This window comes from Pleurodeles waltl, chromosome 2_1 (genome assembly GCF_031143425.1).
Source record: "Pleurodeles waltl isolate 20211129_DDA chromosome 2_1, aPleWal1.hap1.20221129, whole genome shotgun sequence".
In the NCBI taxonomy this organism is placed as follows: Eukaryota; Metazoa; Chordata; class Amphibia; order Caudata; family Salamandridae; genus Pleurodeles; species Pleurodeles waltl.
In genome coordinates this window covers 162814716-162829796 of record NC_090438.1, presented here as the reverse complement: position 1 = coordinate 162829796, position 15081 = coordinate 162814716, and the positions used below count along the sequence as shown (strand labels likewise).

The 15081-nt window shown below is 39.8% G+C and overlaps 1 protein-coding gene across 4 annotated transcripts in view; it reads left to right on the top strand.

The window, feature by feature from the left end:
- STAG2 (STAG2 cohesin complex component) overlaps positions 1-15081 on the top strand; it is a 987179-nt gene that overhangs the window by 93650 nt on the left and 878448 nt on the right. For all 4 annotated transcript variants that reach the window (XM_069211859.1, XM_069211886.1, XM_069211877.1 and 1 more), the window contains exon 2: positions 13651-13781. In XM_069211859.1, coding sequence (XP_069067960.1) covers positions 13738-13781 — 44 coding nt within the window. In that variant the 5' untranslated portion in view covers positions 13651-13737. The remainder of the gene's footprint in view (positions 1-13650; positions 13782-15081) is intronic.

The window sequence follows — 15081 nt, the reverse complement described above, 5'->3', positions numbered from 1 at the left end:
TAGTTGTCTAATTTTCAAATACTGATAGGTTTGCTAGGTTTCCCTAGGTGCCGGCTGAGCTAGAAGCTAAAATCCACAGCTAGGCACTTTCCAAAAAACACATTGCAATGTAAAAATGTGATGTGTCCATGTTGTATTTCCTGTCACTAGACCTACCCACACAAGTGAGGTACCATTTTTATCGGGAGACTTGGGGTTACACAGAATAGAAGAACAAGCGTTATTACCCCTTATCTTTCTATACAGTTTTTCCTTCCACATGTAAGACGGTGTGTAAAAAAAAGACTTGTACTTGAGAAATGCCCTGTAATTCACATGCTAGTATGGCGACCCCTAAATTCAGCGATGTGCAAATAACCACTGCTTCTTAGCACCTTATTTTGCACCCATTTTGGAAATACAAAGGTTTCCTTGATACCTATTTTTAACTCTTCATATTTTACTAAATGAATTGCTGTATACCCGGTATAGAATGAACACCCATTGCAAGGTGCAGCTCATTTATTGGCTCTGGGTATCTAGGGTTCTTGATGAACCTACATGCCCTATATATCGCTGCAACCAGAAGAGTCCAGTAGACGTAACGGTATATTGCTTTCAAAATTTTGCCGTAGCTATAAAAGTTATAGAAGAAAACATGGACAGAAATGGCTCTCTTTATCACCTCGATCTCAATATGTTTTTATTTTAGCTGTTACTTTCTGTAGGAAATCCTTGAAGCATCTACAGAAATGACCCCTTGATGAATTCGGAAATTTGTCTACTTTTCATAAATATTTAGCTTTCTGGGATCCAGGATTGATTTCACACCCATTTGTCACTAACTGAAAAGAGGCTGAAAGTGCCAAAAATAGTAAAAATGGGGGTATGCCCCAGTAAAGTGCCAAAATTGTGTTGAAAAATGTGTTTTTCTGATTCAAGTCTTTCTGTTCCTGAAAGCTGGGAAGATGGTGATTTTAGCACCGCAAACCCTTTGTTGATGCCATTTTCAGGGTAATAAAAATAAACACATGCTTTCTTCTGCATCCATTTTTTAAACAATGAAATTTTAGCTCTATTTTGGCTAATTTCTTGGTCTCCTTCAGGGGAACCCTCAAACTCTGGGTATCTTTAGAATCCCTAGGATGTTGGGGGGGGAGACGCAAATTTGGCATGGATAGCTTATGTGGACAAAAACTTATGAGGCTCTAAGTGCGAACTGGCCCAAATAGCCATAAAAAGCTCAGCCCAGGAGGGGTAAAGACCTGGCAGCGAGGGGGTTAAGAAAAGCTTTACAGGGAATAATCTGTACACATGGACCTCTGCTTTCTTACATACCCAGCTAGAACAGTTTATTCAAACCAATTATGTGAAAGCATGACGATCAGATCGTTACTGATGTTCTTCTATTAAATGCCAGCCTGTTACTTTAGTGCCTCTAGGTTTGTTACTTGGCCGGGTTGAATTGTAGGAGAGTGAGCAACAGAATGCCAATAAGAAAGCAGTAGACTGGTGAGAGGATTTGGCTTCACATGGCTTTGATGTTTGGGATCAGTGTTTGAGTCTTGGTATTAATGTCGGCATCCTGTGATTCTGGGCAAATCACATAATATCTGTGTCTAAAAGTGAATGTGCCTGTCTAATAGTGAATGTGTCTGTCATGTAAGACCTCCGATACGAAGTGCTTATAGGTTCGAGCGGTGGGGAGAGCTAAAGATGCACTCTGTAAAGTGTTTACAAAACAGCATGAGCACACCAGTGAAGTAAATGAAAGCAGCACTCAAATGTGGGGTTGCGCTGAGCGGGAGAAGGAAAGATGCATGGAGGAAGGAGCAAGTGAAAACAGAAACACTTGTGTGGAGAGCTAAAACACAAAGAATAATATAGCTCCTAAAACAAGAGCAGTACTTGGTTATGCTCTTAGGGAGGGCTAAATGCAAGAAGAGGCATGACACATGCAAGCCATGGACAAACGGGGAAAAATGATAGAAGAGCGATGATAGAGCGAGTAAATGGGAAGCCTTTGTGTGGGCTGAAGCCCACAGATTGAATACAAAACATCTCTTTCGAGACACTGTATTTGCTGTGTAGCAGACAGATAAAAAAAACTATGTGAGTTCCTTCTTATTTGAATGCTTGGGTAATGTGCACATATGTACATTCTGTGTATAGCATGAATGAGAATTACTCTGGAATTATTATGGCAGCAGTGTTATCTTTTGCGCTTTATCTGGACTGATCATGAACTTTTTGAGAAATACATGAAACTGATGTGATGTTGCACATTCCATTTAACACAGCTTTTTTAGTTGGTGAAAGGATTAGGTCAGTTATATTACAAGCACAATAAAAATATTGATTGCACCCAATAATCAGAAACGGAAAATGCAACATCCAGCAATACAATTTAAATACATTAACAGAAAATAAAACAATTTGAATGTTCTCTTCTAGTTAGTTATGATTCAAAAGTTAAAAAATAAATGAAAACAACATTGTAGTTGTCTTTGGATTTGAGTCTTCCAGGGAAAACAGCATCTATACATGTGCGTATCCCTGCAGCATTACATACCTGTAATTGGGTCAATTGTGGGTTATTTATGTTTGTTTTTGACTTGGTCATGGTATATATGTTTTTTCTGTTTTGTATTAAAAACACAATTGTAATAGCACAGTTTCTGATATATCGTACACCATTGCCATATACATATTTTTTCTTTTCTTCTTGATTACATCATGGTTATGCACTAAACTTTTCAGCAGAATTCAGGATTTTATGGACTTGATTAGAAAATGCAATTCCATTTACTTTTCTAAGTGTGCTCCATTCTTAGTTGTTGGTACAATTTGTTGGTACAAGGTTTCTTGTTCCGTAATACATGTTTGACAACAGGCTTGTTTAGAATGTGCTGAGCACCATTACCATACTCTATATACTAATGGGAATGTGAGGCCTTCTAGCAGGTTTTTCTGTTGTAGTGTGAGTAAATAGCATTACATACCTGCTTAAACAAAGATGTTTCATGCAAATACACCTATTTATTAAAGCCTCTGAATAGCATCCCTGCATGCAGCACACTGCTTTAACGCCGGGCCATAACTGCCTACATACATATCTGTTTTTTTATGCAAGGGTAATCCAAATTGCCATTGGATCACTGCTGGTTTATTAATCAGTATTCAGTTATTTTCCTGGTGAACTGTATAGGCCAATACAGTCAGTGTAAGTGAAGCTTAAGTTTGAGCTTTTAGCCACTTATCTCTTAGCAAGATTAGACAATTACATATTTATTTTCACATTATTAGAGGTTTAAACTAATTTTCTGTACTCATAGGCGATCAGTGTATTACTCAGAAAATAGCAACTGTGTATGCATTTGCATGTAAAAATAGTCGACTCAGACTTGTAGGATAGAGAGGATATTCTGTGTTAAAAATAATTGCCACTTGACGAGTTTGCACCAAAGCAAATTGAGGGTTTCTGATAAATACTTCTAACTAGATTCTTCACCTTGTGTATATCTCCATGCGGGATCCAGGAAATTTTATTAGCAATTTCTTAGTGCTGAGGTGATTGGCATCATGTGACTCCGCATTCATGCGGTCCGGTCCTGGAAATGACGCTGAAACCTCATGTAGCCATCACCCCCGAGTGTTTATGCCAGTGTATTACTTTCCATGCCTTTGGTGCCAGACCTAGAGCTAGCTCCACATTTTTCTGCCACTAACAGCAAAATTTTCAGCATTTTGCAGTGCAAGAAACAAGCCGCGACTCTAAAACCACTAAATTTAGACCTGTCAGGGACTCTCACAAACAGATGTCTGCGACAGACCAAGTTTGTCTGTGGTGCCTGTGTTTGTTACAAGATTCCAAGTCATTCAGAGACTGTACCAAGATCTAAATCCAAAGGCTTTACATGACCACAAAGCCTAGCACTGTCACCAAAAATAAGATGTGTAATGGCTGATTCTGCTTCAAGTCGAGGAAAAATATACGCTCTTATGGCTGTTTCTGTGATAAATCCTTTTCACATTCCAAGTCTTAAGGTACGTCAAAATCCAAGAGAAAACACAAGGAGTCAAAATGTGAGTAGTCTTCATGCAACCACTCTTGTCGGGTGAAATTGCTTTGATTCCACATGACCTCCAAATCTAGGTCCTCCACCGTGATACCGATCCATCAGCACTTATTGATCCTGCCTGAATTCCTAGGTCGTCAGGATATCGCAACTACTTGAAGCCTCCAAAGAGGTCAAATTCCAGGTCCCTCTGGTGATCCTGAAGGGGGCCCCAAGGATCCGAGGAGGCCTCCGATTTGATTAACGCCAGCACAGTAGTCTACACCACTTTTTGACTAAACTATTGGGCCTGTGCTGACTTTGGGGACAACGGCCACCCATACTTCAAACCCAGTGCCAAGATACTCAGTTTCCCCTGGCATCAACACGGATTCCACAAGCCCTGTAGGAAGACCAGATTGTCCTTTTGGGCTAAGAAGTGAATCTGTCACGATCTTGGCCAACATTGTATCCAATTCAACTTCAAACGCTATAGTCAGATGCTACACTATCCTTACCAAAACAACTGCCTTTTCCTTGAGATTCAGAATACCATGATGGTGAAGATATAGATGAAGAATCCTAATGTTATGAGAAGAAAAACTTGTTTCTGTACTTTCAGGATGAGAGGATACCACTTCTCTCCTTAAAGGAGGCCCTTATGGATTCCCTTATGGATTCCCTGATGGGTATGTGGCACAAGCCTTCATCTTGCCCTCCAGTCAATTAACAGGTCAACACAAACGTGCTCTTGGGGACCTGCCTTGACCCTCCAACATCCTGCATTGAGAGCCAGTACATATACCACCTCCACCATAGTGACTTCAGGAGGATCACTTGTCAATCCTGCAAAGAGAAGTTCATGCTCTCTTGGACAAGGGGACCATCAATAGGATTCCGGAATTGGATAAAGTTACAAGTTGCTGCTCACGTTATTTCCTGCTGCTGACACAGGATGTAGGAATTGCTCTTATTTTAGATTTTTTTTTTTTTAAAGGGCCGGTTCAAGATATTCTCCCTAGATTCGGGTGACTGGATGGTGGCATTGGACTTTCACCACAACTGTTTCTACATTACAGCCCTGCAGTCCTACAGGCATTAAATGAGGTTACATGTGGGCCACTTCCAGTTTTATTTATTTATTTGTATTAGATCTTACCAGTGCCCTTTGGTGTTCGTGAGGTAATGCTGGTGGTACATCTTCCAAGGTTGGTAATACCAGTCTTCCCCTACTGTGGCTGTTTCTTGAAGGCACCCCCGCCTCACTCAGTCATGGTCTACCTCCAGACAACAGCGATTCTACTCAAATCTGTGGGATTTTTGATCAGTCTCCCATCAGAATGCTTTGCAGAGGATCTCATTAATCTGAGGCCTTTGAATACTGTTGAGTTCCAATCCTTCTCTCCAGCTCAATGAGATGAGGACATTCAGACCATTCCAATGTTTCAGCCTCTGAATACATTGTTGCTGGGTTGGGGCAGTCATTTGGAACAGGTAGAGAAAAGAGGACCCTGATCTCTGGCGGTGATGTACTGCCACATCATTTTGTTGGAGTTGCTGGCGATTCAGCTGGCACTGGGAGCCTTGCATTACGGAACTTATTTTTCATTTTAATCTTTTTATTAACGTTTTCAAATTTTAATATATATGTTGAATGATGAGCACCACAATATGCAATGGATATTATGACATGCACCTTCAGCAGTATAGTACAATAGTTGTATAACAACAATAAGACAGGTGTTCCACTATTGTAGGTATTTGTTATAAAGACATTTTGTAGTGAGAAGCACTAGGGCATAGCTCTGAGATCAAATCATGCACTGACATTGCATTTATTGTTTCAGCAAATGTGATGTCTGTATGGAAACCCCTTTAGTACTGAGTGAGAAAAGACAGGAGTCACTGAAAATGCAGCTGACATTAGAAACAGATAAATGTTTGATAATCATTCAGTAATAAAAACCGTAGACAAACCTCTCAACAGAACCCATTGCATATCTGCCTGACACCCTCCCACGCACCAAGGCATATGACAGTTGCTATGGGACGTAGTCACCGTTGGTGTAATCACAAAAGAATTTGCATTACTGAATTGCTAGGTATGCAGTTTCGGTCTTATAGTTCCTGGTCAACCACATTCTGTACCCAGGCCTACTGTCATGCAATGGGTATTCTGTTTGAACCACAGTGACTTAAGTCAGGCAGGCTAAATATGATGACCACAAATGGTATAAATAACCTTCTGTAAGTCTGGATCATCATACAAGTCCTAAGAAGCCTAGCTTAGGAGTCAAAAGTGCTTCTGAGCTATACACCTGAATCTGATGCAGGCCTCGAAAAATCATAAAAATTTTACTAGACCTGCAGGTCGAGTAGCTTGAATAATATACTCAATCTAACTGTAATGTGCTTGATCTGAAACAGGTCTCAAATTGTGTGATCCTAGGCAAATATTGTATTTTACATTTACCTTTTTCTTCATTCTCACATGAGTGCACCTTCAAGTATGAGTTCAACATTTCTGCTGTTCAAAAAAGAAAGAAAAAAAAGTCTTCTTGATTAAATACACTAAGCGGTTGCTCCATGTGTAATAACTCTAGCCCACTTATAGGGTACACATGATCCAAACATGACTTGTCTCTTAGTTTACTAATAGCTTTGCCATCAGGGCCAGATGGTTTCTCAGTTTGTTTAAACACTCACTTTTAATAAATAGATTACTTAAGCATGATGTGGTAGCACACTGTCGTTTACAGACAGTAAATTTCCCAGAAATATCCAAAAACCTTCCACTCAGTTGCAGCTTTATGGATAAAACTATAAAATGTAATAACAATCTGAGAATTGGGTTTCAGAAAACACTTATCATTTGCACATCACCAAGTAAAGTGTTCAGACTTTTCTTTATTGTATTAAAATATTTTTCTCATCACAAAGACGTAGAAAAAATGGTCTTTCACAGCTACTGGAATATATTTCGAAATGTTTGTAAGGTTAATTTAGTTACATAAATGTTGTGTGTTGGGAAAAATCTGATACCAAGAGTCTTTCATTTCACATAGGTCAGACAGTTCACCTTACAAAATCCTGGAACTCTGCAGTCACAAGGAAATGTATTTGCATTGCAAGAAGACAAACTGACTTTTGTCTTCTGTCTCTGAACACAGAGCATATGTGACAAGAATAAGAAAGGCATCTTAATTCCTAATTCAGTTTGACTGAACAGAACACTTGTTTGCCCACTTGCCAGAAGGGTCGAGTTGAATCTAAATATAGCTCGACCTCATAAAGTAAAACTCACCAGAGCGAGTGGTCGAGTAGATTTTTCGAGCACTGACATAGAAGAGGATTTTGTCTTTTCTGACACTCACTGTATCGACTTGGGAGCTCTATCATTTATGAATTAAGACACCCACTTGAGAAGATTAGGTATACGTAACCTGATGAACTGCCACTGATCATAATTAGACCCTAAAAAGGCAAACATGTTGACCAGGTATTTAGGAATATAAGGCACATTAATTTCCTGGAGATTCCACTGTTTGTAACCTTTGAGTAAGGTCTCAACCTTCTTCGTTATTTTAATTATCACTATTCAGATTAATCTTAATCATTCACCCTTTACCTCCCCCTTTCTCCTTGTACATACTTTTGGAGTACTTAGGTCTTATTACTCTAGACCTTGAGACACCTGTGGGACTGTTGGGCATAGCAGTGCCAGTTCAATGAGGAGCATAGTCTGATGATTAAGCATGCCTTTTGATGGGTGAAGGCTTGTGCTTCAAACAGAACTTGCCTCAGATGTCCTAAATAGGTCTACGTACTGAATGTTGTTGACCAGGGCCTATACCTTAGAACTGCACCCCTAGCAGTTTAGTAATATAGAGCACACAGCTCAGAGTGCTTTAAAACATATTTAAAAAATGCTCTCCTGGAGTCATTTCAGTGACTTGGAAAACTTTTGGTGTGTGTTTTTAATTTCATGTTGCTGTGTTGCTGAAGGGCTACTGCATTCCCAGTAGCCCCACAACATTTGGTCTTGCCTATGCAAGGGCTATTGGCTTTGCCAATGTGTTTTAGCCATGTTATACACCAGCGTGGCTGCTGTTTTGCATGGTTATTGCTGTGTAGTGGATGGACGTAGAGTGGAATAGTGTTGTGGAGTGCTGTAAAGTTGGGGTAGTGTGGAGGACTGTAGACTGGGCTATGGTTGTGGAGTGGCGCTGCCTAAAGTTGAGAGCTGTATAATGGCGTAGAGTGGTGGGGCGAAGCTTGGAGGTAAGTTGAGTGTCCGAGTAGTGTAGAGTGGAATGTCATAAAGTTGAGTAGTGTAAAGTGGTATAGAGGAGTGTGGGCAGGAGTGCGGTGACGTTTTGTGGAGTAGAATGTAGAGTGGAGGGGAGTGATTTGGAGTGGTGAATGCATTGTGTGGTAGTGCACCTGTACAGACAACACATTTTCAGTTGAAATGACGAGTACATTTGTACACAATGTTTTGCAGATAAAACTATACTGCACACAAATGGCTTTGTGTGGAATTGGCCTCATCTAGTGTGCTGATTTGTTTTGATTGTATCGATGTTTCCACCACGCTCCCGAATAACAAAAAAAAGGGTGCTACGTTAGTGCTTTCATAATTCTGATGCATTCTGAAATATTTGCACAGTTCAAATACAGAATATCAGATTTTTGTGTGTTCTAGAAAATAACCTTTTCTTTCCCAGTTCTCAGTTCTGGTCGACAAACAGGTGGAGCAGGCTTACACTTAAACATTCACCATGCCTGTTGGGGAGCCGGCAGGGGTCCTGGGGCTCCTGTCTGTGGCCCACTGGCCCAGAATTGGTATAGGTGGGCACTAGGGCACCCACAGGACCGTGGTCCTGAGATCTTGTGGCCCTGAAAGATGAGGTCTAGGGGGTCTGGGCCAGACTCTGGAAGGGAGGCCACATACTCCACACAAAGTTGTTCCCAGCACGCACCCGCAGGCAGTGAAAATAGTCATTTTCTCCCACCCGGCTGGAGCAAAGTAATAACTGTGGCTGTGTTGTGGGGGCAAAGCTAGCTCCTGTTACATCCATAGCCCCTAATGTGTGACCAACTGTGTGGTGCCCCGGGTGGGCACCCCACTTCAAATTTTCTTTGAAAAAGATGACAGTGCAAGCTCCAGCAGGAAGCTTATTGGGACTTGAAGCTCTTCCTGGGGCCCTCAAAAAGGACAGCTGGGACCATGGGGCTCCTCCCATCCCCACCCATACAATACCAGAAAAGAAAAAGGAAACTAGGTGTCCTGGTTGGACAGGAACACCCAGTAAAACTGGCATAAACAGCAAAAAAGTAAATAATGAACGGCCACAGCTGCTGCATTTTTGTTCACTTCTCCATTAAGGAGTGCCCCATAATGCCCTATATATTTTGTGTTTGGTGATGTCCCAAAAAGGGGCAGGGATTCCCCATTTAATAAAATAAAAATGATGTTGGAGGCTGGAGAGAGTTCCACAGCCCATTAGAAACATTAGAAATAAAGTTTTCTGGGTCATTGAAACCATAACCACAGGAGAACTTAACATATTTTTTAAAGCATTTCCCAGACTGGAGCTTTTGCTTTACATCTGGGACTGCAGTGCCACCTAGGGTATGGTTGCGTTTTGTGTGGCCTGAAGAAGTAAAACATAAAATTAAAGCTCTTTTTGTGGTTGTTTTTATGTTTGCATTTTTTGGGGTAAAATGTTAAGTTAGACAAAGACCTGTTTTTTTTTTTTTTTTTTTTTTTTTTTTCTTACTGTCAAAATAATGTATCGGACTGTTTATTTTGACATAGTGATCATGGAATTTTTGGGGTGAGCAATGTACAAAGAAAGCCACAGACATGTAGATTAGTAGAAAACATTGTAATGAAGTTTTAAGTAATCAATATTAATACACAATGCATTGATGGTTTCACTGGAACATGCATTTGATTACAATAAATGGTAACTTGTGGATAAAAGTGATAAATCTGCTTTAAATATTAAAGGTCTGGTTGGGGAGGGCGTTGGCGGGCGGCTGTGTAAAGGCCATGTGTATTACTTTTTGTTGAAAACCCAAAGATTAAAGGGACGTTATAATTAGGTGAGCATTTCAGTGACAACTTTACGTTTTGCACTTAACTATAACTGCTGAAATTCTGTTTTTTTATCATTGCTAGCTCTAACTTGTGCCCCCACTTTGTACTGCTTAAGACTTCACATATTACATCACTCATGACATGTTCTCTGACAGCATCTCAAACGACATCATTCTTGACATCACAGATGACCACTCATGACATCAACCAAGGTACTAAAGTAATCATTTCTTTGTAAAGTCGTATGGTAGTAGCTACAATATTAAGTACCAAATAACTCAGAAAAATATAAAGCACAAATAATGTCATCACAAATGCAACCGACCTAGAAAGAAAATGAAGCAACACATTTTCATTCAAAGAAGCTTTGTCGGTGTTATGAAACTGTAGCCCACTTGGTCGTGATTGGTTTAAACATCACATTGTTCAGTTTAGATAATGAATAGGTATCATATTTTTATGAAAAATAAGGCATTTGTTGTGTTGCAGATTTATTATTGAATATAAGCACCTTAAATGGACAAAGTTGGGTTTGAACATCAAATTGTTTATTTTAGACCGTGGTAATTACTCACGGAAGGACAAGTACACTTTAAAATTGCATACCCACGATAGTGCTACTCATTGTGAACAAGGCTGCAGGGCAGCCGAATCGCATCAAATGGCAGCAGTGCAATAAAAGATCTACATGACTCCATTGTCGACAGTTTATTTTCCCAGGAGGGACGCAAAGGACTGTGTTGCAATTTGTATGTTTTTATTTGCACTTGTGGTGGGTTGCCTGGGATTTTTATGCCCATTTTTGTGCTAATTGTGCTGAAATATTTAATGAAGGTCATGTTATGTTGGAGTATGTTTCTGTTTGGCTGGTCCTTTGGTATAGGTTGTGTTGATAATGAAATATGCACCTGGATGCAATATCTGTCTTCCTGCTTGACCTCTCGCAGGATTCTTATGGTTGGCTCTTGATGAAATGTACTGGTGGGTTGATTTCTGGTCTGTGTATAGCATTGGGTATGTAAGGAGCGATTTGAGGTAGCTATTGTCTGGTACTAGGCTGCTGATTTGTGATAGTTTGGTATATACTGGGTAACTACCTTGCAGCGATGGTTGACGTTCTGCTGCTTTGAGGTTGTGGGAGATTAGTCACTTTATCGTTTAAAGTGTACGGATACCTTTCTCATTTTTAGTGGACGGGTATTTGTTTGGATTGCTCCTAAGTGTATTTCGTGCCCTTTGGTGGTGGTTGTGTCTTGCTGGAAGGTTTGATGTGATTTTTATTTATTTCATAAAGTGTTTGTGAATTGACCGTACCTGATTATTGTGGTGTCTTGCAAATAATTATTTTGCATCATACTTCTGCAGTACCTGTGATGTCACCCAATTATTTTTACAGTTATACCGGTCAGTCAAATATAACTGAACCAGTTTTGATTGCCGCGTCTGTAATGGACACACCCCATAACGTTTACATCTGTCAAGCATTAGGAATGTAAAAATAGGATGAAATTATTTAATCGGGTAGTAGCATGTCTGTTTTAATATTGGTTTTTATTGAACATTATGTTAGCAGATAATAGCTGGCAGAGGATCATTTATATTCTTTTACATTTCACAATGGTATCTTAGCCGATTTGGCAAGTTACAGAAACTGATGATCCGTCTTTACTAAATACAGTTTTTTGGATCGAAATATCGACATGCTTTGATGTGGCCTGTTGATCATTGTTTTGCGTATTCCAACAACGTCATTTTGGATGTTATTTAAGACCATGAGATCCGGTTTAGCCACATTTGTATATAAATGTATGTATCACACTGGTGCACTTTGAATTGATCCTACTCTCCCACTGCTCTGTCACAATGTGCCACCCCTGCCCACTCCCATTGCTCCATCCTTTAATAACTGCAACAGCCCCTAGCTTTCCCCTTTTTTTTCTTTCTTTTTTTTTTTTAAATAGGGCTGCTAAAGCTTTCCTCTCGACCGTCCTTTTAAAACTATCTTAATAACCCAGTGTTTAATAGGACTTTCTACTGGGACAGAGACTAATGGCCCGTTGTGGAAACGGCACTTGCAAGGTCATCCGGAGGCTCTTAATCTATTGGCAGTATTAGCGAGGAGGTACATCAGTTATTAATTAGCATCTTTGCCCCATTTAACGTTCAGGTCAGCTTTAAGTTGAGCATTTTTAGGCTTCTTTTTTTATACCCATTACCAGAGTTCCACTCGCAGGTTATTTAATCAATTGTATTATATTTTTAGATTGTTTGGTTTTCGGTGTTTATTAACCGGGTTTCCTCCAGTTTTCCATGTCGAACCACAAAAATTGCCAGAACTTAAGTTTTTTTTATCAGGGTTTTTTATTTAGGTCCCATAAAGACCAGACAAATTGCGCTTTCTAGTGTTTCTCCTAATTTTCAAGAATGCATCCAAAGTTGATGACTGCTGATCTCCCTTCTGGGTGGTGTCAACAGGATCTGGGTCTACAGGCCGGGTTCCATTGCAGCTTATTTTAAGTCCTTCAGGCCTAGGCAGTTGAGGTAAACAGGCCCTACTCCTCAATAACTGCTTCTAATTCGACTGACCGATGACCTTCAAAAATATATTTGCTCCAGGTTATACATCTTATAATGAAACTGATAATTTAAAGTTTGTAAGGGTGCAATAAGTGTTTAGACATTCAGTTAATGATATAGAAGTGGACGAAAAAGGAATTGGCAAAAATATTGATTTTGAGTTGGTGGGCACTAAATTGGTCAATCCAGCAAGTCATCCCCTGGTATCCTCAATGCCACCCTTTACCACCATGGATATCAGGGGTGATTAAGGGCAAATTCGAAATCATCCGTGGAGTTTTTATCCTTGGACATTTGTTTGTTACCCGGTGTCTAATCTTCCAGGTGTTATTTAATTACTGGACACATAATTTATATGAGCAGTTTGTGCCTTGCATCAGATTTACAATAGGGAATATAGTTAGTCTACCATTGACGGTTTATGTAGAAAAACAGACCAGGGGAAGTCCAGCTTTATAACCTAATGAAGCATGCTTGTGAAAAAATATCTACCAGTAATGTGCAAATTGGAGTCGTGAAATATACATGCATATCCTGGGTAGTAATTAATTTTGAGTGAGGCTTCTTTTAGCAGAGCTTAGATTTTACTGGTGTGCATCTCTTGTTGAGAGCTCCTCCAGTGGCTCACAGTTGGCTTTTGCTAGCTAGCCAGCCAGAGAGGGCGACTTCTGTTTCAAAATGTAGTCTTTGATTTTACCATGTATATCTGATCTTCCAGCGTAGTCAGAAGTGTGGAGCAGTGCAAATTATTCTTAGCCATTTTTATGACTTCACAGTAAGTGAGCCCACGTTGTCTGTGAGAATCTGATGATAAATATTTTCAATGCTTTATCGAATTTTTTTTTTGGGGTCATTTGTTAGGTCTACTGAGATTTAATACGATCTGCCTTATTTACAAAAGAAATAAAATATGTATCATTTTCTTCACAGTTTTTCAGAAGACTGCCAGAAGAGTGGCCTGGTGCTTTATGAACACACTATTTCATACACTGTCGTGTTTCAAAAGATGATAAAGAAATGATAGCAGCGCCAGAAATACCGACTGATTTTAGCCTCCTTCAGTAAGTTTTTGATATTCTGAATTGCAAATGGTTTAACTTTTAAAATGGATGAAAGGGATTGTTTTTTGTTTGAGCAAAATGTGCTTTCAATTCTACACGCCCAGATTGACTACTTTTATCTAAAAGGTGACAGATCATATGAACTAGGCTATGTAAACGTTATTGATATGTATTGGTGTTTTTGAAATGTTAGATTTAACTCTTGTATATACGTCAGTAGAAGTAGGCATTATATATTTGTATATTTAAATGCATGTCAGTAATTTAGTTTGTGTAAAACCTAATGTTGGAGTAGATCACAAACCTGCAGGTAAAGATTTATTGAATTAATAGGGTGCCTCTCTTATGGCTTTTCTTCCACACTAATCTTCCCAAGCGCTGAACACATTGCATTTCTGATCACTCCAAGGAGTTTATGGAGTTAATCCTTCCCAGCAAGAAACCGACCAGCAGAACACGACCATAATTTAATTTTTCTCTCAGGGGGCATTTTTACGTTCCAAATAACAGGCATTAAAAAGGTTATAAAATATTAAGACTTCTGAAGTTTGAGTTCCTTTCTGACAAAACCGCTGCTTGACACAACTGTTATAATTTGCTTGCCGCATGTCCCTTGTAGAGTCGGTTGCTGTGCACAATGCTGCCATCTAGTGTTTGGTTTGGAATATTGGACACTGTTCCTTTCGTACTTGTTTCAGCATCTGGCATGACTAGTATGACTCGTGACGGTATCAGCCTGAAGTCCACAAAGTCTGGGAACACAAACTCCTCTTTAACCAATACTTTTTGCCATTAGGACTGCAAGTGTATGTTTATGCCCTGCATTGCTGCTGTCGATTTCCTCACTGACGCAGCATTGATACCTCAGTGTGGTGTAGACGTACAGTCCTCGGGCCGTTTCTTTCCTCCCAACGCCACTTCTGAATTACGTCGTATAAGTGACCCATGTCTGACAGGGTTAGTGATGTAGAAGAGCCCTTGTTTTTCGACCTCCCCCCCCCCCCCTACATAATAACCACTGTGATCGAAAATACCTGAATAAAAATGCAATCTTAATTTGCCCAGCGATCACGAAGGCCTGAAGATGTGGCAAGCATTTTGGTTCAAGAAAACTATAAGATCCGGAAAAGAAGTAAGGCCGATGGATACTTACCGCTATTATGGCAAAAGAGGACTCTATCATCCCAAAAAGGCCCATAAAGAGGGGTAATTGGTAAAGATCTAGAGGCACAGCCAGCCATAAAATGTGACTGGACTATAACCTGAGTCATTAACCTTTTTTACAAGTCTGGCCCATTGA